Source organism: Oncorhynchus mykiss, chromosome 21, assembly GCF_057628025.1.
Source record: "Oncorhynchus mykiss isolate SJ-2025 chromosome 21, ASM5762802v1, whole genome shotgun sequence".
Lineage (NCBI taxonomy): Eukaryota > Metazoa > Chordata > Actinopteri > Salmoniformes > Salmonidae > Oncorhynchus > Oncorhynchus mykiss.
In genome coordinates this window covers 34,597,307-34,621,560 of record NC_143042.1, presented here as the reverse complement: position 1 = coordinate 34,621,560, position 24,254 = coordinate 34,597,307, and the positions used below count along the sequence as shown (strand labels likewise).

The 24,254-nt window shown below is 41.9% G+C and overlaps 1 protein-coding gene across 20 annotated transcripts; it reads left to right on the top strand.

Moving 5' to 3' along the window:
* Positions 1-1,816: 1,816 nt before the first annotated feature.
* LOC110500416 (uncharacterized) lies at positions 1,817-22,278 on the top strand. 20 transcript variants are annotated; one of them, XM_090214487.1, is made up of 25 exons: positions 1,817-2,526; positions 2,798-2,967; positions 3,332-3,394; positions 4,729-4,785; positions 9,310-9,387; positions 9,525-9,584; positions 9,678-9,740; positions 9,874-9,948; positions 10,151-10,216; positions 10,325-10,396; positions 10,498-10,563; positions 10,719-10,784; positions 12,822-12,893; positions 13,006-13,074; positions 13,166-13,243; positions 13,373-13,438; positions 13,763-13,846; positions 13,953-14,036; positions 14,512-14,565; positions 14,713-14,820; positions 16,282-16,321; positions 16,419-16,470; positions 16,803-17,217; positions 17,864-18,061; positions 18,611-22,278. In XM_090214487.1, exons 3-25 carry the CDS (start codon positions 3,335-3,337, stop codon positions 18,893-18,895), a joined length of 2,268 nt encoding a protein of 755 aa, XP_090070613.1. In that variant the 5' UTR covers positions 1,817-2,526; positions 2,798-2,967; positions 3,332-3,334; the 3' UTR covers positions 18,896-22,278. The 20 variants fall into 20 exon arrangements, with proteins under 20 accessions (XP_090070613.1, XP_021433462.3, XP_090070612.1 ...); XM_021577787.3 differs by having other exon boundaries at positions 13,003-13,074; XM_090214486.1 differs by having other exon boundaries at positions 10,142-10,216.
* The last annotated feature ends 1,976 nt before the right edge of the window (positions 22,279-24,254 follow it).

The following is a 24,254-nucleotide window of genomic DNA, read 5'->3' as shown; positions in this document are numbered from 1 at the left end:
AGAGTGGTGGCCCTCGAGATCTAGAGTACTGATCAAGTATGAATGCTTTTATGGATGTTTAGTTTCTTATTTTGTGATACAGTTTTTACTGTCTACTGATTTTGTTTTGATTCTGTATTGAATCAAATTCCAATCAAATCTGTTGATATGGCAATCGCAAGTTACACTTATGTCAGTTGGTGTGAATAAATCAAATGTATTATTAATGTCTTGTCTCCCATGCTTAATATCTGATAATCACTTTATTCTTTGGGGTGATCAACCCATACATTTCTAAGAATAAAGTTATACATGAAATGATGCTCGTCTGACTCAACAAGTAATGCTATTGTTTGTATAACTTTGCTGCCCAGCTTTCCTAGGAATGGGACAGCCTTTGAATAACACAATTATGTGTGTGTATTAATACTCCAGACCATCTTGTACGATAGATTGAGACAGCATTGTCTTTCCATTCCAAACTGTCTCTACTAGGTAGAGGAAACATCTCAAACCATTTGAGTGCAAATGAAAAGCAACATTTCATCCGTGTATCTACTGGTGCACTGGCACTTCAATGCACTTAAGAGGCAGGGTCAACTCAAGTTAGTGGGGACAGTTCAGGACGGTGATCACACACCAGATACAGCATCGTTACACTCTTACTCTATACATTTTCTAAATGCTTTAAGGAAATGTATTGTGACCTAAAAACATAATGTAGCTTATACTAAAGAACTGTTGTCTTTTTTTATTTGATGTGATCAGTCTTCAACAACAAAAAAATTGAACTAAATCAAAAACACCTGTTTTGCTGTAATAAGAGGACTACAGCTCCCAGAGTACACCTGACGTTACCAAGCTATATCTGTACCAAGCCGTGGTTGCTGTTGTGATTGTGTTGCGTTCAATGGCAAATATCATCCGTCTTCTGAGGTGCACATATAGAGCAAGCTAGAGCACAGTCTTTGTCCTGAATAATTTCCTTGTAGACAACATTTATTTCATGTTTCCAGTGGTTGTGCTTTTGTGCCTGCATATTTCCCCTCTAATCAAGATCCACAATCCGGTGCTGGAATGCAGGTCCCCACTCCATCATGCTCGGTGCTCAAGCCTCATGTCCACCAGATGCATCAAACTCTTTGCATCCTGGGGAAGTAGTTAATTGTCAATGGAGCAGTCCGAAACGTTACAGTGCGTTCTGTGAACCGCATGCATTCAATAGTTTCAATGCGTGCGTTGTTTTACCATGCGGTGGTACAAACCGAAGTACACACACAGACTCCACCTAGCTATCTTTAACTAGTTGAAAAGCAGGCTAGACAACATATATTTGGTGGACGTCAGTCTGGGCTCCAGTACTAGTGCGTATGCACTAATGGACTCCTGAAACCGGAACTCGCAAGATGTCAGCCCCCACGAAAGATTGTATGCGACAGAGAGTAGAATATGTTGAAAACAATGGTTGGACATATTGGAGGCAGGCTCTAGTTCTTATTATAGCTCAGTGGGACAGGTGCGCCACTCTGTCAGAAGGCAAATTCGGCTCGATTTAAAACAAAAGTTACGTAATTAAGCACATGTATTAATGAGTAGGATTCTATGTTTTCACAAGCAAAAATTTTTTTTTTGTGTGTTTTTTTAAAACAAATTCTTTATCCGCCTTCCCAATAAAAACTAGTTTGAAAATTCAAACGTTTATTTTATGGAATAAATATTCCTGGATGATGCAACCTTGTTGACAACATGACCGAGCGGTGCAAATTACTGTTTGATTTGAGATGGGCGCTCCGCCCTCCCAGGCTTCGCCCGAGGATATGACGGTAAACCCCGGGCCAGATTAATCGAACCTCCTCAATAACTCTGCAAAAAATCATCAATACTAGTGGGCGGGTCTTCTCAGTTCTTACATCTCAAACTTTTCACAAAGCGCAGATACAGGGCATTTGGCTTTCACAGTTGGGTTCCGACTCGAGGGTCTGGTGTACTGCTCCTATTTGCGATAAAATGAGTTTATCATAAACCGGAACAGAAAGAAAAACGTGTTTGTCTTGAGCTCCCGAGTGGCGCAGCGGTCTAAGGCACTGCATCTCAGTGCAAGAGGTATCACTACAGTCCCTGGTTCGAATCCAGGCGGAATCACATCTGGCCATGATTGAGAGTCCAATAGGGTGGCGCACAAAACGCCCAGGGTAGGCCGTTATTGTAAATAAGAATTTGTTCGTAACTGACTTGCCTAAAAAAATAAAAACCCTATTTCTCGTCAGTAGGCTATTTTCCACCGCTGCAAAACCAGTATGACAAGTCACAAGGGCAGTGACGGAATTTCAGATAAAATGAGTTTAACAAACCGGAGCAGAAAGAACAAAGTTGAATGCCGTCAAGTTTGTGTTGACCATATTCCGCGTCAGTAGGCTAGTTCCCATCGCTGCAAAACCAGTTTGACAAGTCATAAGGGAAGTGACGGAATATCAGAAGTGTTTTCCTTCGCGTTTTCTACAGCCCTACTGTAACACCTCAATTATAACTTATATGTGCCATATTAAGGTAGGCTTTAATGCTTCATATTATCGTATTGCATAATGTTGTGAGTGGTGATAACAACCAACGCTATTGTAGTAGGCTAAATATATCCCAGTCGTGTGTTGTATTGACATTGATTAACCTAGTCAAAGTCAACTCAAGGTAGTTATGTATCTGACCGGTATCAGTGGTTATAGGGACACATATAACACACGGGTGCTATACAACCTGATTGTGTGTGTGTTCTATTCGAGTCATGTGTTTCTCATGTGTCACTTTTGTGTATGTAACACAGTATGAATAGTCCGCGAAGGGACAACAAGTATTCTCCAGTGGTTCCTCCCAGACCCAGCAGTGAGGTAGGACACTGATTGAATACACACACTAGAGCTGGAACGATACACCGAAAAGTATCGAACAGACCGATCACTTATCGCAGGCATTTTGCTGATCTCGATCATTACGGTAAGTAGCCTATACTCGAGAAATGTGAAGTTTGAAAATGAGATGTTTGTTAATATGGTTAATTGGGACAATGATTTCTACAACCATCAACATTAGTAGTAGTAGTTTAAGTACTAGTTTGTAAAAACTGTAATGCACAGTAATGTTATAAACGTATCATTGTTTTTACCCCCCACCCCACCCTCAGTGTCCCATTGAATCCAGTGAGCTCATGTGATGTGTGTATGTGGTTGTGTGAATCCTGATACAAAAAAAGTGTCCTATTGAACGGACAAATAGTGTTTCTTTCATCGTTCTTTTTGTAATTCATTCGTTTTACTCATTCATTTGGTCCATGATATTGATGTCTTCTGTCTTCACACAGGAGATGAGCAACCCAAACGCACACCGCTTGAACAAAGAGAATGATACGAGCAGTAACTCACAGGTATCAAATCAAATTGTATTTGTCACATGCGCCGAATACAACCGTACACCTGCTTACTTACATGCCCTTTAACCAACGATGCAGTTTTAAGAAAATACCCCCAAAATTAAGCGATAAGAACAACAAATAATTAAAGAGCAGCAGTAAATAACAATAGCGGGACTATATGCAGGGGTTACCGGTACCGAGTCAATGTGCGGGGGCACCGGAGTCGAGGTAATTGAGGTATGTACATGTAGGTAGAGCTATTAAATTGACTATGCATAGATAATAACAGAGAGTAGCAGCAGCGTGGGGGGGGGGGGGGGGGGGGGGGGGGCAATGCAAATAGTCTGGGTAGCCATTTGATTAGAAGAGTGACTTAAAATGCTGTACTGACACACACAGACAGCTCCGTCTTACTATACTTGTGAGGACTTTTTGGGGAGCAACAATTGATTCCCATTCAAAATCCTATTTTCCCTAAGCCTAACCACTGACCCTTAACCCTAACACTAATTCTAACCCTAAACCTAAGCCCAAAATAGCCTGCTTTTAGCAACACGGGTGTATTTCCATTCACTAGCAATGCTTTCAATTGTATTGGGTTGCACAAAAACAGTCCACAGGAATACAGAAGTTAAATACAAATCCATTTCAACTTACTGTGCCGGTGGGTAGGATATTTGGTCATTATGACAGAGGTGATTTGAGACAAAATATCGTAAGGATCGTATTATTAAACAGAATTTCCAAACGTGGGTGTGTCGTAGACCCACTTCCTCTCGGCTTACCTCATGTCAAAATAGATGTCCTGCACATGCGCCATAAGTGGGCAAAAAAGGAATAACTTGTGTTGGACTTATATTTTGACATGAGGTAAGCCGAGAGGAAGTGGGTCGACGACACACCCACGTTTGGAAAGTCTGTTTAATAATACAATCCTTTCGATATTTTGTCTCAAATTCCTGTCCACTGGCACAGTAAGTTGAAATGGAATTGTATTTCACTTCTGGATTCCCGCAGACTGTTTTTGCGCAACCCAATACAACTGAAAGCAACGCCAGTGTATGTAAATATGCCCACTTTGCTAAGAGCAGCTAATACATCCCCATTGTATCGTCGGTGAACACAACACTAACGAAAAGTTTGTTGTTTTTACAGACGATACAACGATGCAGTTGATGCAATTGACTGTTAACCATGATCAAACAATTGTTTTCAGTAGAATAACACTGAGAGTGAGCTGCTCCCCAAATCCAAGGTTATAAAAGGCTACAACTGAGCATGCTCTCTCTGCCCATTGTAAGTAGATTTTGTGATGAGTTGTGTTTTTGTTTGTTTCTTTCCAACAGAGGACTGGGATGATGGGAGTCATGCAGAAAGTCAACCCGTTCAAAACCACGACACAGGTTACTACATCAGTAATGTTAAATAGATTACTATTTTCATAGCCTAGTCCCAGATCAGTTAGTTCTGCTCAAATCAAATCACATTTTATTGGTCACATACACATGTTTAGCAGATGTTATTCCGGGTGTAGTGAAATGCTTGTGTTTCTAGCTGCAACAGTACAGTAATATCTAACAATTCACAACAATACACACAATACACACATCTAAAAGTAAAATAATGTAATGAAGAAATATATAAATAGTAGGACGAGCAATGTCGGCGTGGCATAGACTAAAATACAGTAGGGTAGAATACAGTATATACATATGAGATGAGTAAAGCAAAAATATGTAAACATTATTAAAGTGACTAGTGTTCCATTATTAAAATGGCCAGTGAGTCTATGTACAGCACCAGTCAAAAGTTTGGACACACCTACTCATTCAAGGGTTTTTCTTAATTTGTACTATTTTCTAAATTGTAGAAAAACATCAAAACTATCAAATAACAAATATGGAATCATATAGTAATCAAAAAAGTGTTAAACATATCAAAATATATTTTATATTTGAGATTCTTCAAAGTAGCCACCCTTTGCCTTGATGACAGCTTTCCACACTCTTGGCATTCTCTCAACCAACTTCATGAGGTAGTCACATGGAATGCATTTCAATTAAAAGGTGTGCCTTGTTAAAAATGTATTTCTGGAATTTCTTCTTTCCTTCTTAATATGTTTGAGTCAATCAGTTCTGTTGTGACAAGGTATGGTTGGTATACAGAAGATAGCCCTATTTGCTAAAAGACCAAGTCTATATTATGGCAAGAACATCTCAAATAAGCAAAGAGAAACAACGGTCCGTCATTACTTTAAGACATGAATGTCAGTCAATCCAGAAGATGTGTACGTTTCTTCAAGTGCAGTCGCAAAAATGATCAAGTGCTATGATGAAACTGGCTCTCATGAGGACCGCCACAGAAAGGAAGACCCAGAGTTTCCTCTGCTGCAGAGTTAACTGCACTTCAGATTGCAGCCCAAATAAAGGCTTCACAGAGTTCAAGTAACAGACACATCTCAACATCAACTGTTCAGAGGAGACTGCGTGAATCAGTCCTTCATGGTCAAATTGCTGCAAAGAAACCACTACTAAAGAACACCAATAATAAGAAGAGACTTACTTGGGCCAAGAAACACAAGCAATGGACATTAGACTAGTGGAAATCTGTCCTTTGGTCTGATAAATCCACATTTTTTGATTTTTGGATCCAACCGCCGTGTCTTTGTGAGATGCAGAGTAGGTGAACAGATGATCTCTGCATGTGTGGTTCCCACTGTGAAGCATGGAGGAAGAAGTGTGATGTGTGGTGGTGCTTTTCTGGTGACTGTCTGTGATTTATTTAGAATTCAAGGCACATTTAACCAGCATGGCTACCACAGCATTCTGCAGCGATACGTCATCCCATCTGGTTTGCGCTTAGTGGAACTATCATTTGTTTTTCAACAGGAAAATGACCCAAAACACACCTCCAGGTGTGTAAGGGCTATTTGACCAAGGAGAGTGATGGAGTGCTGCATCAGATGACCTGTCCTCCACAATCACTTGACCTCAACCCAATTGAGATGGTTTGGGATGAGTTCAAACGCAGAGTGAAGGAAAAGCAGCCAACAAGTGCTCAGCATATGTGAGAACTCCTTCAAGACTGTTGGAAAAGCATCCCTCATGAAGCTGGTTGAGAGAATGCCAAGAGTGTGCAAAGCTGTCATCAAGGCAAATGGTGGCTACTTTTAAGAATCTAAAATATAAAGTATATTTTGATTTGTTTAACACTTTTTTTGGTTACTGCATAATTCCATTGGTGTTATGTTATGGTTTTGATGTCTTCACTATTATTCTACAGTGTAGAAATAGTACAAATAAAGAAAAACCCTTGAATGAAGACTATGTTGAAAAAACAATGTTTACTACAGCAACAGGGGCAGGCAAACGACAGGTCAAGGCAGGCAGGGGTCGATAATCCAGAGTAGTGGCACAGGACGGCAGGCTGGCTTAGTGTCAGGTCAGGTCAGGCAGAGGTCGGTAATCCAGAGTAGGGGCAAAGGCACAGGACGGCTGGCAGGCTCAGGGTCAGGGGTAGGCAGAGTGGTCAGGCTGGCGGGCTCAGAGTCAGGACAGGTAAAGGTCATAACCAGGAGAGCGAGAAAAAGAGAGATTGGGGGAAAGCAGGAGCTGTGAAAGACCGCTTGTTGACTTGATAAACAAGACGAACTGGCAACAGACAAACCGAGAACACAGGTATAAGTACCCAGGGGATAATGGCGAAGGTGGGCAACACCTGGAGGGGGGTGGAGACAAGCACAACGACAGGAGAAACAGATAAGATATTTTCCATTTGAACATCTTGGTCATGTTCTGTTATAATCGCCACCCCTCATAGCCTGGTTCCTCTCTAGGTTTCTTCCTAGGTTCAGGCCTTTCTAGGGAGTTTTTCCTAGTCACCTTGCTTCTACACCTGCATTGCTTGCTGTTTGGGGGTTTAGGCTGGGTTTCTGTACAGCACTTTGTGACATCGGCTGATGTAAGAAGGGCTTTATAAATACATTTGATTGATTGATTGATCAGGGCGTGATAGACTGGTACTGTATCTAGGGCAGCAGCCTCTAAGGTTCAGGATTTCATATATGGGTGGAAGCCGCCTAGTGATGGTTATTTAACAGTCTGATGGCCTTCAGATAGAAGATGTTATTCAGTCTCTCAGTCCCAGCTTTGATGCACCTGTACTGACCACGCCTTCTGGATGATAGTTGGGTGAACAAGCAATGGCTCGGGTGGTTGTTGTTCTTGATCTTTTTGGCCTTCCTGTGACATCGGATGCTGTAGGGGTCCTGGAGGGCAGGTAGTTTGCACACTGTGACGTGTTGGGCAGACCGCACCACCTTCTGGAGAGCCCTGCGGTTGTGGGTGTTGCAGTTGCCGTACCAGGCGGTGATACAGCCCGACAGGATGCTCTCAATTGTGCATCTGTAAAAGTTTGTGAGGGTTTTTAGGAGCAAGACACATTTCTTCAGCCTCCTGAGGTTGAAGAGGCGCTGTTGTGCCACCTTCACCACACTGTGGGTGGACCATTTCAGATTGTCAGTGATGTGTACACCGAGGAACTTGAATCTTTCCACCTTCTCAACTGCAGTCCCGTCAAAGTAGATAGGGGCTTGCTCCCTCTGCTGTTTCCTGAAGTCCATGATCATCTCCTTTATTCTGTTTACGTTGAGTGAGAGGTTAATTTCCTGGTACCACACTCCCAGGGTCCTCACCTCCTCCCTGTTGGCTGTCTCGTCATTGTTGGTAATCAGGCCTTCTATTGTTGTGTCAAGGGAGTACAGGAGGGGGCTGTGCACGCGCTCTTGTTGGACCCCTGTGTTGAGGATCAGTGAAGTGGAGGTGTTGTTTCCTACCTTCACCACCTGGGAGCGGCCCATCAGGAAGTCCAGGACCCAGTTGCACAGGGCGCAGTTCAGACCCAGGGCCCTGAGCTTAATGATGAGCTTGGAGGGTACTATGGTGTTGAATGCTGAGCTATAGTCAATTATCCGCATTCTTACATGGGTATTCCTCTTGTTCAGATCGGATAGGGTAGTGTGCAGTGCGATGGCGATTGCTTCATCTGTGGATCTATTGGGGCGGTAAGCAAACTGAAGTGGGTCTAGGGTGTCAGGTAAGATAGAGGTGATATGATCCTTAATAAGCAAATTAGGCACATTTGTGCAGTCTGATACAACATTTTGAACAGAAATGCAATGGTTTATTGAATCAGTCTTAAACTTTGCACATACACTGCTGCCATCTAGTGGCCAAAATCTACATTTCACCTGGGCTGGAATAATACATTATGGTCTTTCTCTTGCATTTCAAAGATAATGGTACAAAAAAATACAAAAGAACGGTTGTTGTTTTCTTTGTATTATCTTTTACCAGATATATTGTGTTATATTCTCCGACATTCCTTTCACATTTCCACAACCTTCAAAGTGTTTCCTTTCAAATGGTACCAATAATATGCATATCCTTGCTTCAGGGTCTGAGCTACAGGCAGTTAGATTTGGGTATGTCATTTTAGGAGAAAATTGAAAGAAATGGGAGGATTCTTAAGAGGTTTTAACTAACCTCTCAAAGCACTTCATGATGACAGAAGTGAGTGCTGTGGGCGATAGTCATTTAGTTCAGTTACCTTTGCTTTGCAAACTCCTAAGGTCATTGTCACACCAACTCCCGTAGGAGTTGGCAAGGCATACAAATATAACATTTTTCTATTTGGCAAGGCAGGATAAACTGATCTGGGACCAGGGACTGTATTAAAAAAGTGCCTCACAGTAGTGAGTTCTGATCTAGGATCAGTTTAGCCTTTCAGATCATAATGAATAAGATAGGGAGAACGTCATCCGAGATCAGCACTCATTCTCTGAGACGCTTTATAAATACAGGCACAGGCTACTATTTTTAGTGGAAACAAACACCAAAGATCCTCATTGATCCTTCTCTTCCACCCAGGCCTCCTCTACAGCCAGTACAGCTACAGATCCAGTGTCAGAGAAGACTTTGGATGGAAATGTCCCTGAAGCGAAACAGGTAGAGATTTATGCTCTGCATACTCTGTATCTAAACTGATCCGACTTGTCAGACTTCTGGTCCTTTTCATGAATAATTAACAAAAAAAGATCTGTGTGATATAATTGAGGGAACCATAATGCTTGTATGTGTTGCAGAACCTGGGTATGTTCAAAGGAGTGACACAGAAAGTCAACCCATTCAGGTCCTCTACACAGGTATTAGCCATAATCCAGTAGATCATACTATGTTGTTCAACACTATGTTTTTTACATTTAGTACCAATTTGTGTGTGTGTGTGTGTGTTTTAGGTGAGAAAAGAGGACCCTCCAAAAGACACTGTGGATCAGGAAAAGCTACCAGAAGGCAAACAGGTAAACCTGTCTGTTCATCCTTGAATCTAAAGCATCATTATCCTGATTATAGGACTATATTAGTGAGTAGAGTAAAATGGTATTGTTGCTGCTGTACTGAAGGGACTTTTGGTGTCACTTGTGCACCTTTCAGGTCTTCCAGAACCCTGGAATGTTCACGGGAATGATGCAAAAAGTCAACCCTTTCAAATCTACAGCACAGACACAGGTCGTGAAGATGAGTTCACTTGGTCACATTACAGTAGTCTCCTGAAATACATTTGTTCACCCTGTATCATATTGCAAAACAATAGTAATATTTAGGACTGATAATTAGAATGACGTTACTAATGCAAAGCAGTAAATATTCAAATTCCCTCTTTTCTCTCTCTCCCTTTCCCTTCCTCTCCTCATGTTTTGAGGACACTCAGTCGATACACAGTGATCTGTCCTCCAGTGCTGGCAGTCTGGCCGAGAACACCACAACAGAAAGACAAGTACAGCCCATGTCAAAATAATGTCCTACCATGTAGTCTGCCAAGTTACACACCAAGGCCTATTGAAGACTATTCTGTACATTCGTTATCTATTTGCGTGTGTTTCAGGTGAGAAAGGAGGACCCTTCAACAGACACTGTAGATCACCAAGTGACAGCGAAGCTTCCTGAAGCTAAGCAGGTAAAGATGTTTATCCATGTTCAGTAAAATAATGAGTTGAGGAACTTTAAGAGCGGATCATCCTGAAAGGGATTTGTATGTCATGTGGTTTGCTTTTGCAGAACCCTGGAATGTTCACGGGAATGATGCAGAAAGTCAACCCATTCAAGTCTACAGCACAGAATCAGGTACTTATGTCGATGATGGTGATGATGATAATGCTGTATCATATTGCGATGAAACAGTTTTGGACGGATGCTTTTGGTTATGTAAAATTCCAATCTGTGCCAAATACTCTAACTCACCGTTTTCCTCATTTCTCCATTTCTCTCCTCGTTTTCAGGATACTCAGGCCATACACAGCAATCTGTCTTCCAGTGCTGACAGTCTGGCTTCTACAGGAAGACAGGTACAATACAGCATATATACAAAATAAAATATATATATATATATATGTGTATGTCACGTGCTTCATAAACAACAGGTGTTGACTTAACAGTGAAATGCTAACTCAGGGGCCCTTCCCAACAATGCAGAGAGAAAGAAAATAGAGACATAATAGAAAAGTAAAACACTGAATAATAGATACACAATGAGTAACGATATACACGGGGTATCCAGTACCGAGTCAATGTACAGGGGAGTGAGATAATTGAGGTAGATATGTACATATAACTAGGAACAAAGTGACAGATAGCAAATAATAGCACCGGCATATGTGATGAGTCAAAAAAGTTAGTATATACAGTTGAAGTCGGAAGTTTACATACACCTTAGCCAAACACATTTAAACTCCGTTTTTCACAATTCCTGACATTTAATCCTAGTTAAAATTCCTTAGGATCAGTTAGGATCACCACTTTATTTTAAGAATGTGAAATGTCAGAATATTTCTTTCATCACATTGCCAGTGGGTCAGAAGTTTACATACACTCAATTAGTATTTGGTAGCATTGCCTTTAAATTGTTTAACTTGGGTCAAACGTTTCGGGTAACCTTCCACAAGCTTCCCACATAAGTTGGGTGAATTTTGGCCCATTCCTCCTGACAGAGCTGGTGTAACTGAGACAGGTTTGTTGGCCTCCTTGCTCGCACACGCTTTTTCAGTTCTGCCCACAAATGTTCTATAGGATTGAGGTCAGGGTGTTGTGATGGCCACTTCCAATACCTTGACTTTGTTGTCCTTAAGCCATTTTGCCACAACTTTGGAAGTATGCTTGGGGTCATTGTCCATTTGGAAGAACCATTTGCGACCAAGCTTTAACTGATGTCTTGAGATGTTGCTTCAGTATATCCACATAATTTTCCTGCCTCATGGTGCCATCTATTTTGTGAAGTGTACCAGTCCCTCCTGCAGCAAAGCACCCCCACAACATGATGCTGCCACCCCCGTGCTTCACTGTTGGGATGGTGTTCTTCGTCTTGCAAGCCTCCCCCTTTTTTTCCCAAACATAACGATGGTCATTATGGCAAACAGTTCTATTTTTGTTTCATCAGACCAGAGGACATTTCTCCAAAAAGTACGATCTTTGTCCCCATGTGCAGTTGCAAACATTAGTCTGGCTTTTTTATGGCGGTTTTGGAGCAGTGGCTTCTTCCCTGCTGAGCGGCCTTTCAGGTTATGTCGATATAGGACATGCTGTAGACTTTATACTGTGGATATAAATAATTTTGTACCTGTTTCCTCCAGCATCTTCACAAGGTTCTTTGCTGTTGTTCTGGGATTGATTTGCACTTTTCGCACCAAAGTATGTTCATCTCTAGGAAACAGAATTCGTCTCCTTCCTGAACGGTATGACGGCTGCGTGGTCCCATGGTGTTTATACTTGCAAACTATTGTTTGTACAGATGAACATGGTAGCTTCAGGCATTTGGAAATTGCTCCCAAGGATAAACCGGACTTGTGGAGATCTACAAATTTTGGGCTGAGATTTTTTAGATTTTTCCCATGATGTCAAGCAAAGAGGCACTGAGTTTGAAGGTAGGCCTTGAAATACATCCACAGGTACACCTCCAATGGACTTAAATGTTGTCGATTAGCCTATCAGAAGCTTCTAAAGCCATGACATAATTTTCTGGAATTTTCCAAGCTGTTGAAAGGCACAGTCAACTTAGTGTATGCAAACTTCTGACCCACTGGACTTGTGATACAGTGAATTATTAGTGAAATATTTTGTCTGTAAACAGTTGTTGGAAAAATGACTTGTCCTAACCGACTTGCCAAAACAATAGTTAGTTAACAAAGACATTTGTGGAGTGGTTGAAAAACAAGTTTTAATGACTCCAACCTTACTGCATGTAAACTTCCAACTTGAACTGTACCATTTAGACCTATCCATGAAATGTCCCCTAGTGTAAACTGCACATGTACAGGGTTATCAGAACACAAGTCCTTTCCTATTCAAGACTATGTTTTACATTTGGTATCCATTTGTGTGTATTTTAGGTGATAAAGGATGACCCTCTAACCGACTGTGTGGATCACCATGCCACAGAAAAGCTGCCAGAAAGCAAACCGGTAAACGTGTTCATGAGGCATAAATAAGATATACTCATAAAGACGTTTTTTTTCTTCTGCTGTCATACAGAAGATTTGTGTGCCATGTGTTCAACCTTGTGTGTTGCAGCAGCAGAATCCTGGAATGTTTATGGGAATGATGCAAAAAGTCAACCCTTTCAAATCTACAACACCGATTCAGGTAGCCGTGGTGATTATGATCAACCTGTATCATGTTGCAAAGTTGTGCTAAATATTCAGATTGACTTATTTTCTCTCTGCCTTCTTTTCAGGACACCCAGTCCATACACAGTGATCTTTCCTCCAGTTCTGGTAGTCTGGCTGAGAGTAACAGTTCTGCAGGCAAACAGGTAAACCTGTTTATCCCAGGTGCTGAGGCATACACATTCTTAGTATAGAAATAGAACCGTGCTAATAGAGGAACATTTTATTATCACTACTAAGTGATTTCTGTGTTCACCTGTTTTTTTTTTCTTCAGAACCCTGGGATGTTCAAGGGAATGATGCAGAAAGTCAACCCATTCAAATCTACAGCACTGACCCAGGTAGCCTACACACCCTTGTCGTGATGCAAAGGAAGTTCCGATAGTTTAGACCAGAGTTTCCCAAACCGGTTCTGGAGTAACCCCAGCCAGTCCAGTAATTTGATGTATTCCAGAACTAGCACTGCTGATTCAACAAATGAAGGGCTTGATGATTAGGAGATCATTTGAATCAGGTGTTCTGGAGCTCATCGAAGACGTGGACTGGCTGCGGGGTACTCGAAGGAGAGGTTTGTGAAACCTGGTAGAATGTCACTATATGCAAAATGGCAAATGATTTAAATTACTCCCCCTCTCTTCCTCACACTCCCTTCCTCTCCATTTCAGGAGACTCAGCCGTCATACAGCGATTCATCCTCCAGTTCTGACAGTCTGAGTGACACCAGCGTCTTCAGCCCTGCGGAGAATCAGGTACGACAGCGCGTCTGTGATGTCCCGACCTGCAAAATAAAATGCAATTGCATATTTCCCGCACAGGGTTAGCTAAAATAACAACTTGCTCCATCCCTTGTCACAGACCGTGTGGTACACAGACAACGAAGCAACTTCTTCAGTGAAAAGTGGACCTCCACCACCACAAGACAATAATAAAAGGACTGGGGCATGTCGCTCTTTTATTTAATCATACTGTTATATTATACAATCAAATGTATTTTAAAATTAAGCAATAAGGCCAGAGGGATTGTGGTATATGGCCAATATACCATGGCTAAGGGCCGTTCTTATGCTTACGCAAAACGGAGTGCCTCGTTACAGGCTTTAGCCATGGTATATTGGTCATATACCACAAACTCCAGAGGTGCCTTATTGCTATTATCAACAGGTTACAAATGTAATTAGAGCAGTAAAAAATAAATGTTTTGTCATACCCGTGGTATGCGGTCTGATATACCATGGCTGTCAGCCAATCAACATTCAGGGCTCGAACCACCCAGTTAATAAAGCCATTTTTACATCAGCAGTTGTCACAAAGTACTACACTATAACACTATCATCCTATTTAAGTACATCATCTACATAGGGCCTCTTCATAGGGCGTGTGTTCTTATGTTTCTGTCTGTTTGTTTCTCTGGTAGACATTCCAAATCCGAAGGATTCTCCCTGGTGCCCTGTTTGGCAATGAAGCTAAAGTAACCATATTTCCACTCTCTTCCTTTTGGTCTTAGTTATGCCTGTCTTTTTTTTTACTCTTAGGTGTGTTATTTTCTTAATTTTCACATGAATAATATTACAGTTGAGTAATATCTTCACTTATATTCATCTTTCTTTTCCTACAGAATACTGATGCTCAGCCCACAGCCCAGGCGGGCCTAGTGGATGTCCAGACACTTGAGATGGCTGCAGTGCCAGTACCTGGTGAAGGAAACCCACTGGACAGTGAGGATGTATGTATCACATGTACTATGTTGCATTATGATACTTCCGAACTCACTATGACATTCCTTATATTGCATTATAACACTATGACACTGGAGATGGCTGCAGTGAGGATGTACAGTATATCACAAAAGTGAGTACACCCCTCACATTTTTGTATTTGAGTATATCTTTTCATATGACAACACTGAAGAAATGACACTTTGCTACAATGTACAGTAGTGAGTGTACAGCTTGTATAACAGTGTACATTTGCCGTCCCCTCAAAATAACTCAACACACAACCATTAATGTCTAAACTGCTGGCAACAAAAGTGAGTACACCCCTAAGTGAAAATGTCCAAATTGGGCCCAAAGTGTCAATATTTTGTGTGGCCACCATCATTTTCCAGCACTGCCTTAACCCTCTTGGGCATGGAGTTCACCAGAGCTTCACAGGTTGCCACTAGAGTCCTCTTCCACTCCTCCATGACGACATCACGGAGCTAGTGGATTTTAGAGACCTTGTACTCCTCCACCTTCCGTTTGAGGATGCCCCACAGATGCTCAATAGGGTTTAGGTCTGGAGACATGCTTGGCCAGTCCATCACCTTTACCCTCAGCTTCTTTAGCAAGGCAGTGGTCATCTTGGAGGTGTGTTTGTGGTCGTTATCATGTTGGAATAGTGCCCTGCGGCCCAGTCTCCGAAGGGAGGGGATCATGCTCTGCTTCAGTATGTCACAGTACATGTTGGCATTCATGGTTCCCTCAATGAACTGTAGCTCCCCAGTGCCGGCAGCACTCATGCAGCCCCAGACCATGACACTCCCACCACCGTGCTTGACTGTAGGCAAGACACACTTGTCTTTGTAATCCTCACCTGGTTGCCGCCACACACGCTTGACACCATCTGAACCAAATAAGTTTATCTTGGTCTCATCAGACCACGGGACATGGTTCCAGTAATCCATGTCTTTAGTCTGCTTGTCTTCAGCAAACTGTTTGCGGACTTTCTTGTGCATCATCTTTAGAAGAGGCTTCCTTCTGGGACGACAGCCATGCAGACCAATTTGATGCAGTGTACTGCGTATGGTCTGAGCACTGACAGGCTGTACTCACTTTTGTTGCCAGCGGTGTAGACATTAATGGCTGTGTGTTGAGTTATTTTGAGGGGACAGCAAATTTACACTTTTATACAAGCTGTACACTCACTACTTTACATTGTAGCAAAGTGTCATTTCTTCAAAAATGTGAGGGGTGTACTCACTTTCGTGATATACTGTATGTACGTATATTACATGCCCTGTGTTGCATTATAACACTTCGTAATTTACTATGACACTGGATGTTGGTTATTGTACATGTATGCTTTACATTGCAATATAACCGTAAAACATATGACTCACTGTGACACTGGTGGGCATAAAAAATAAATCTCTGTGAATTCATACTGCATTATGTGTATGTGACTAATAGAATTTTTTTCTTAGAAGGAGGAAGGTCTTATGGATTGGTGGCAAACAGTAGAGGGTATGTTTGGCACAGAGCACTATTCTTCACCAGTGTACATGTGCGTTCTCCCGTCGTTGTTTACAGTAACTACAGCTTATATCTCTGCTCCCCCTAGGTTGGGAAACGTGGAAGGAGTCCAACACCTTTGACGCGGATGAAGGCGAGATGTAAGCATTTTCATGTATTTACCCATTGGTTGTGTCGTTTTAAGAGAAATTGTCAATGTGGGATTTCATACAACGTGTATTAAACGTCTTTAGGGAACCCGACTGAACTGCATAACGCAGAGACATAATATTTATAGTGTAAGATCAGGCTTATTTCTCCAGGATTCCCAAGGTATCGTTGTTTGAAAAAAGGATACAAGTTCTTACAAACCCCTCCCTCTCTTTTTTTTTCTCAATTATTCGCCACCTTTTCTTATTTGTCCTTCCCCTTTTCCGTCACTCTCTTTCTCCTCCCTCCCCTCTCTCTCTCTCTCTCTCTCTCTCTCTCTCAGGGCAGTGGAGGCGGTGGCGGACCGTGTCTTCATGGCGGCCCGTCTCTTCGTGCGTCTCTTCAACCAGCGCGGGGCCTCCTTACAGCAACGCATCCTGGAGCTCCTATCATTGGCCGACGCCGCCGACAGCTTCCACAAGAAGACTGTGAAGGCCAGCGTGGGGGGCGGAGTCGCCAGCGTTGCTGGGAGCATCACCACTATCACCGGCCTCATCTTGGCGCCGTTCACCATGGGAACGTCGCTCATCGTCACGGCGGTGGGCATCGGTGTTGCGACGGCGGGCGGGGTAGCGTCAGCCTCTGCAAATATTACCGATACGGTGCACTCCAAGACAGACAGGAAGAAGGTGGAGAAGATGATTCAGGATTACCAGGAGGAGATGAAGGATATCAAGGAGTGTCTGGACTTTTTGCAGGTGGGTGAAGGGTGGAGTTGTCCCTAGATCATGCGGCGCACGTGTCAGGACTGGCCCGCGAGTGATTTTTCTTTTGGCCCCCCCAAATTTTGTAGTTATCTATCTTTTGGAATTTTAGTTTTAAGTAAAAAAAAAAAAAAAAAATCTTAAACGGTAAAATCACCAGGAATTCAGCAAAAAGGACATTTGGTTTAGTTTAAAAAAGAAACATGATCGTGTCTCAATGTAATCTAGGTATGAAATTCTTGTTATTTTCAAATGCAATCTCTTTTTGGGCTTAGCTGTGGTCAATTTGCGGTGTATAAATGATCAGAATTATGTTCCGGCCCCCCGACCATCCACTCTGACAAATCGACCAGCGGCTGAACCTAGTTGCCTATCCCTACCCTAGATGCTGATCTTAGTTAGTTTAGTATTTTCACCACTAATGGTGAGGTTTCGAATTGGAGGAGGGGAAGGTGATCCTAGATCTGCGCCTAGGGGAAACTTCACCCAGCAGTGTGCAGCTGAGGTGAGGAGTTGGGGGGGGGGGGGGATTTAGGTGTCTTGACCTCTGACTTTATATCACGTTGTTGCTTCTTTTCTTACTCTCCTTTTATTTCTCCCTTGCGCTTTCTCTTTCTCCATCTCTCTCCATCCACCTCAGGTCGGTATGGAGACCCTGGAGGAGTGGGACTTTGATCAGTACGTGGACAGCATCTCTAAGAAATATCTCAACCAGAATGTCAAACACGTGATGAAGGAGGGTGGCCGGGCCGGCAAGGCATTACTAATCAACACAGAAAGTCTGATCAACACCGTGCAGGTTCTCAACGTGGCAGGCGGAGCGGCCAAGGCAGCCCAGGTACATGATGATGATAATACATTATTTGTTTGGTACAGATTAGGGGTGTGGACATTTAAAGGTTCAAATATTTCATCTCAATTGGGATACTTGCTTACTCCGCCGCACAAAATTATAATCGCTGTGCAGTTATCACAAAACATTATTTTCTGTGTTATAAAGGCCTGGGGAAAGTTGGCTATAAAGGCCAGGCTATAAAGGCCCGGGGAAAGGTGTTTAATTGAAATAAAACCAGAGAGGAAGAGGCAAACTGTAGGCTACTTTGGTGAATTTGCGAGGCATGCAAGACAAGACATTGCTAGATACAGATTACCTTGCCATAAGATACTGACTCTACCGCTACGCTTGTTTACACTGAGCTGCCCCATCAAGTTGGCGCTAATTTGCAGCGTCCATCCCTAGATTGGGTTTCAAACAGGGAAAAGGAAAAGACAAGAAAACAAATCACTGATCAAAACAAACAATATAGAATAGATCACGAATGGTTCAGTTCTTGATGTTCTCCATGTGCTGATTAGCTTGTTCAAATTTTGTTTTTATTTTTTTTAGGTGATGAGTGTCACCACAGGAGTAATGTCGGGTCTCTTCCTGGCCCTGGATGTGTTCTTCCTGGCAAAAGACTCCATCGAGCTCAACAAAGGAGCCAAGACGGAGTTCGCTGGGAAGATCAGGGAAGTGTGTAAGGATCTTCAGAATGGACTGTTGGAGCTCAACCGCATTAAAGAGCAACTGCAGAAAACTATGGATGGGATCGAGGTGGTGGAAGAAGAGGAGGAAGAGGAGGAGGAGGTGTACGAGTCTGATCCAGAGAAACTGGCCCAGTTGGAAGAATGAGTGAAGGAAGAGAGGGAGGGAGGGAAGTTTTCGGTTGTGAAACCGAAGGCGTTTGACCAAAAATGTTGACCAATTTTTTTTGTTACTTATTCCTTTACATGCAGTAGACCTATAATCTGTGCTATGTTTAAGCCAAAAAGGTGCCTAGAATGTTTTTGACATGGCCAAACTTTGCCAAATTGCCACTTTATTTTTCAGTCGAGAATGTAGTGCCTTATTTAATGTAACACCGAAGGTGTCACTAGTCTTCTTATTTCTATATTTTGCTCATTTTTATGACTGGTTAGTAGGGGAGAGTTTGGAATGATGACCCATTTTTTTACATTCAGCATCAGTAGGTCAAGCTAAATATAGTATTCTTTCTAACAAAGATATTGAAATATATTTCAGGATGTCATGTATCTCTGGAAATAATCAGAATTCATGTAAACAAAACACTTTTGAAAACACAGCTTGTCCAACAAAAGTAGTCACTTGGTTTTGGGATAAATTGAGCATAGGGACACATTTCTAACACTTTGTACTTTTCAAAACACTTTTAACGTAGGCTCAGGCCCTGGTTTAACCTCATATCCCAGTGATAATGCCTTGCATTACGCCTAGGAAGAAAACACTTCATTTGAGGGCCTTAGAGGGGGATGAACCTAACCGAGGAAGGCATTTTTCATCATTTGAGTAATTATGACTAATCAAGGTGTCTTCAAAAAATGATGCTTGTTATGCATAAAACTGACAATGTAATAATCATTTTTATGGGGTATATTGATAGCCAATGGCTCAATTTGACCCTGGCAACAATTTTGACTATATTAGACCACACAAGGATGCACTTTCATGCTTCTGTTGGTATAAGACTTCAATTTTAGCTTATAAAGACCCCAAATGATGTATAGAACAATCTACTTTAGTTTAGATACAAGCAGTGGTGTCAAGTACTTAATAAGTAAAAAATACTTTAAAGTCCTACTTAGTAGTTTTTGTGGGTATCTGTACTTTACTATTCATATTTTTGACAAATTTTACTTCACTACTACACTCCTAAAGAAACCTATGTACTTTTTACTCCATACATTTTACCTGACACCCAAAAGTGACATTTTGAATGCTTAGCAGGACAGGAAAATTGTCTAATTCACACTTTTACCAACAGAACATCCCTGGTCATCCCTACTGCCTCTGATCTGGGGGACTCACTAAACACATGCTTCGTTTGTAAATGATGTCTGAGTTGGAGCATGCCCCCGGCTATCAGTAAATACAATAAAAACTGGAACATGTGGCCATCTGCTTTGCTTAATATAAGGAATTTTAAATTATTTATACTTTTACTTTTGATACTTAAGTACATTTTAGCAATTACATTTACTTTTGATTACTTAAGTATATTTAAAACCAAATACTTTTAGACTTTTACTCAAGTAGTATTTTACTGGGTGACTTGCTTTTACTTAAGTACTTTTTCTATTATACTCAAGTATGATAATTGGGTAATCTTTCCACAACTGGATACAAGCATAACACAAATTATTTTGACTTTGTGAAAATATGTTTTTTGGACCTAACTTGTTTAACACTTTTTCCAAGGTTACCTCTTCCTAACTCTTCCAGTCATTCATGGGTTTTTCTTTAGTTTGACTATTTTCTACATCGCAGAATGATAGTGAATACATCAACTCTGAAATAACACATATGGAATCATGTAGTAACCAAAAAAGTGTTAAACAAATCAAAATATATTTGAGATTCTTCAAAGTAGCCACCCTTTGCCTTGATGACAACTTTGCACACGCTTGGCATTCTCTCAACCAGCTTCATGAGGTAGTCACCTGGAATGCATTTCAGTTAACAGGTGTGCCTTGTTAAAAGTTCATTTGAGGAATTTCGTTCCTTAATGCTGAGCCAATCAGTTGTGTTGTGTCAAGTTAGGGGTGGTATACAGAAGACAGCCCTATTTGGTAAAAGATCAAGTCCATATTATGGCAAGAACAGCTCAAATAAGCAAAGACAAATGACAGTCCATCATTACTTTAAGACATGAAGGTCAGTCAATTCTGAAAATGTCAAGAACTTTGAAAGTGTCTTGAAATGCAGTTGAAAAAACCATCAAGTGCTATGATGAAACTGGCTCTCCTGAGGACCGCCACAGGAAGGAAGACCCAGAGTTACCTTTGCTGATGAGGATACGTTCATTAGAGTTACCAGCCTCAGAAATTGCAGTCCAAATAAATGTTTCACAGAGTTCAAGTAACTGGCACATCTCAACATCAACTGTTCAGAGGAGACTACGTGAATCAGTCCTTTCTGGTCGAAACCACTGCTAAAGGACACCAATAATAAGAAGAGACTTGCTTGGGCAAAAAAACATGAGCAATGGACATTAGACCAGTGGAAATCTATCCTTTGGTCTGATGAGTCCAAATGTGAGATTTTTGGTACCAACCGCCGTGTCTTTGTGAGACAGAGTAGGTGAACAGATGATCACTGCATCTGTGGTTCCCACCTTGAAGCATGTAGGAGGAGGTGTGATGGTGTGGGGGTGCTTTGCTGGTGACACTGTCAGTGAATTATTTAGAATTCAAGGCACACTTAACCGGCACGGCTACCACAGCATTCTGCAGCGATACGTCATCCCAACTGGTTTGTGCTTAGTGGGACTATCATTTGTTTTTCAACAGGACAATGACCCAAAACACCTCCAGGCTGTGTAAGGGCTATTTGTCCAAGAAGGAGAGTGATGGAGTGCTGCATCAAATGACCTGGCGTCCACAATCACCCAACCTCAACCCAATTGAGATGGTTTGGGATGAGTTGGACTGCTGAGTGAAGGAAAAGCAGCCAACAAGTGCTCAGCATATGTGGGAACTCCTTCAAGACTGTTGGAAAAGCTCTCCAGGTGAAGCTGGTTGAGAGAACGCCAAGAGTGTTCAAAGCTGTCATCAAGGCAAAGGGTGGCTACTTTGAAGAATCTAAAATAGATTTGGATTTGTTTAACACTTTTTTGATTACTATTACTGATTCCATGTGTTATTTTATGGTTTTGATGTCTTCACTATTATTCTACAATATAAAATAAAGAAAAATCCTTGAATGAGTAGGTGTGTCCAAACTTTTGACTGGTACTGTATTTGTCACATGGCAGAGCTACCCCTTTGGAACAACTTACCCCACTTTCCCCTACTGTGAAATATATCGTTTTTTTTTGTTTTAGTTGAATAGTAATTTAGTTGAATAGTAATATATTTGTATTATTTATTTGTATTGTAATATTGTAGATTACATGTGATATTTTTTATTTATACATGTAGTAGGACCAATAGATATGTTTGGGACTATGTTAAATCAAGTCTTTTTCCGAACTTGGTAATAAAGGATTTCTCACTTAATTTGAATTTTTGTTTTGTTTCCTGTCAGACCAGAATATTGGGTTATTATTTTAAATTGTGATCCTTCCCAAGGAATATTAACGCTGCAATGTGTTCAGTTGAATTTGCGGAGGATTAAAGGGTGTATTATCATTTAAAACCACTAGAGGGTCACTTGTAGTTTTAAGTCAAAGGAATCTGAGCAGCAAAGGAACGTACCGACTAACCTACAGTATTATGACGAGGTTTTTCTCTCTGTCACAGGAAGAGGGCGCTGCCTCTACAGGTATGGGGTTTGATTGAGCTTGATTGATGAAAATGTCAGACTTAGATGTGGCAGATTCAAGATTACATCTACATCAATTTAAAATGAATATACACACAGTGTACAATACATTAAACACTTGTGCTTTCCAAGACTGTGTGAGTGGTCCTAGGAATCAAACCCACTACCCTGGCGTTTACAACTGAGCTACCAACGACCACTATTATCTTTGTCAACCCTGGAGCAATAATGCTTACTTACGGGCCCATCCCCACAATGCAGAGAGAAAGAAAATAGAGAAACAATAGAAAAATAGAACAGAACAAGTAATAATAGATACACAATGAGTAACGATAACTTGGCTATATGTACAAGGGGTACCAGTACCGAGTCAATGTGCAGGGGTATGAGGTAATTGAGGTAGCTATGTACTACCAATAAAGTGAGAGATTAGTAAACAGTAGCAGCAGCATATGTGATGAGTCAAAAATGTTGCGCAAAAAGTTTCCATGTGGGGCCTCCCAAGTGGCACAGCAGTCTAAGGCACTGCATCGCAGTGCTACCTGCGTCACTACAGATCATGGTTTGACCCCAGGCTGTATCGCAGCCAACCAGAAGCCCCATGAGGCGGCGGACAATTGGCCCAGCGTTGTCCTAGTGACTCCTGTGGCGGGCCAGGCACAATGCACACTGACTTAGTCACCAGGTGTACAGTGTTTCCTCCGACACATTGGTGTGGCTGGCTTCCAGGTTAAGCGAGCAGTGTGTCAAGAAGCAGTGTGGCTTGGCTGGGTCGTGTTTCGGAGGATGTATGGCTCTTGACCTTCGCCTCTCCCGAGTCCGTACAGGAGTTGCACTCGACCAATCAGCAGTGGGTGAACAGGGAGTACAGGAGGGCATTAAGCACGTACCCCTAAAGGAGCGCCCGTGTTGAGGGTCAGAGTGGCGGATGTGTTGTTGCCTACCCTCACCACCTGGGGGCGTAATGTCATGAAGTCCACGATCCAGTTGCAGAGGGAGGTGTTCTGTCCCACGGTCCTTAGCTTAGTGATGAGCTTGGAGGGCACTGTGGTGTTAAATGCTGAGCTGTAGTCAATGAACAGCATTCTCACGTAGGTGTTCCTTTTTTCCAAGTGGGAAAGGGCAGTGTGGAATGCAATAGAGATTGCGTAATATGTGGATCTGTTGGGGCAGTATGCGAATTGCAAAACTGAGTCCCGGAATATATTGCAGTCTGCGCTAGCAAAACAGTCCTGTAGATTGGCATCCGCTTCATCGGCCCACTTCCATATTGAGCACGTCACTGGTACTTCCTGTTTGAGTTTTTTGCTTGTCAGCAGGAATCAGAAGGATAGAGTTCTAGTCAGATTTGCTAAATGGTGGGCGAGGGAGAGCTTTGTATGCATCTCTGTGTGTTGAGTAAAGGTGAGCTAGAGTTTTCTCGACTCTATTTGCACCGGTGACATGCTGGTAGAAATGAGGTAAGATTAGGTATGACAGATTTCAGTTTTCCAGAATGAAAATCACCTGCCACTTGGAGCGCCACCTCTAGATGAGAATTTTCTTGTTTGCTTATGAACCTATACAGCTCATTGAGTGCTGTCTTAGTGCCAGCATCAGTTTGAGGTGGTAAATAGACAGCTACGAAAAATATAAATGTAAACTCTTGGTAAATACTATGGTCTACAGCTTGTCATGAGGTATTCTAACTCGGGCAAGCAGAACCTTGAGA

What these genes read in the sequence shown, in the direction of transcription:
- LOC110500416 (XM_021577779.3), top strand. Translation starts at nt 2,799, where the DNA reads ATGAATAGTCCGCGAAGGGACAACAAGTATTCTCCAGTGGTTCCTCCC. An exon ending in TTGGTGGCAAACAGTAGAGG is followed by an intron (nt 16,322 to 16,418) that starts GTATGTTTGGCA and finishes TGCTCCCCCTAG; the next exon opens with GTTGGGAAACGTGGAAGGAG. An exon ending in AGTGTCTGGACTTTTTGCAG is followed by an intron (nt 17,218 to 17,863) that starts GTGGGTGAAGGG and finishes CATCCACCTCAG; the next exon opens with GTCGGTATGGAGACCCTGGA.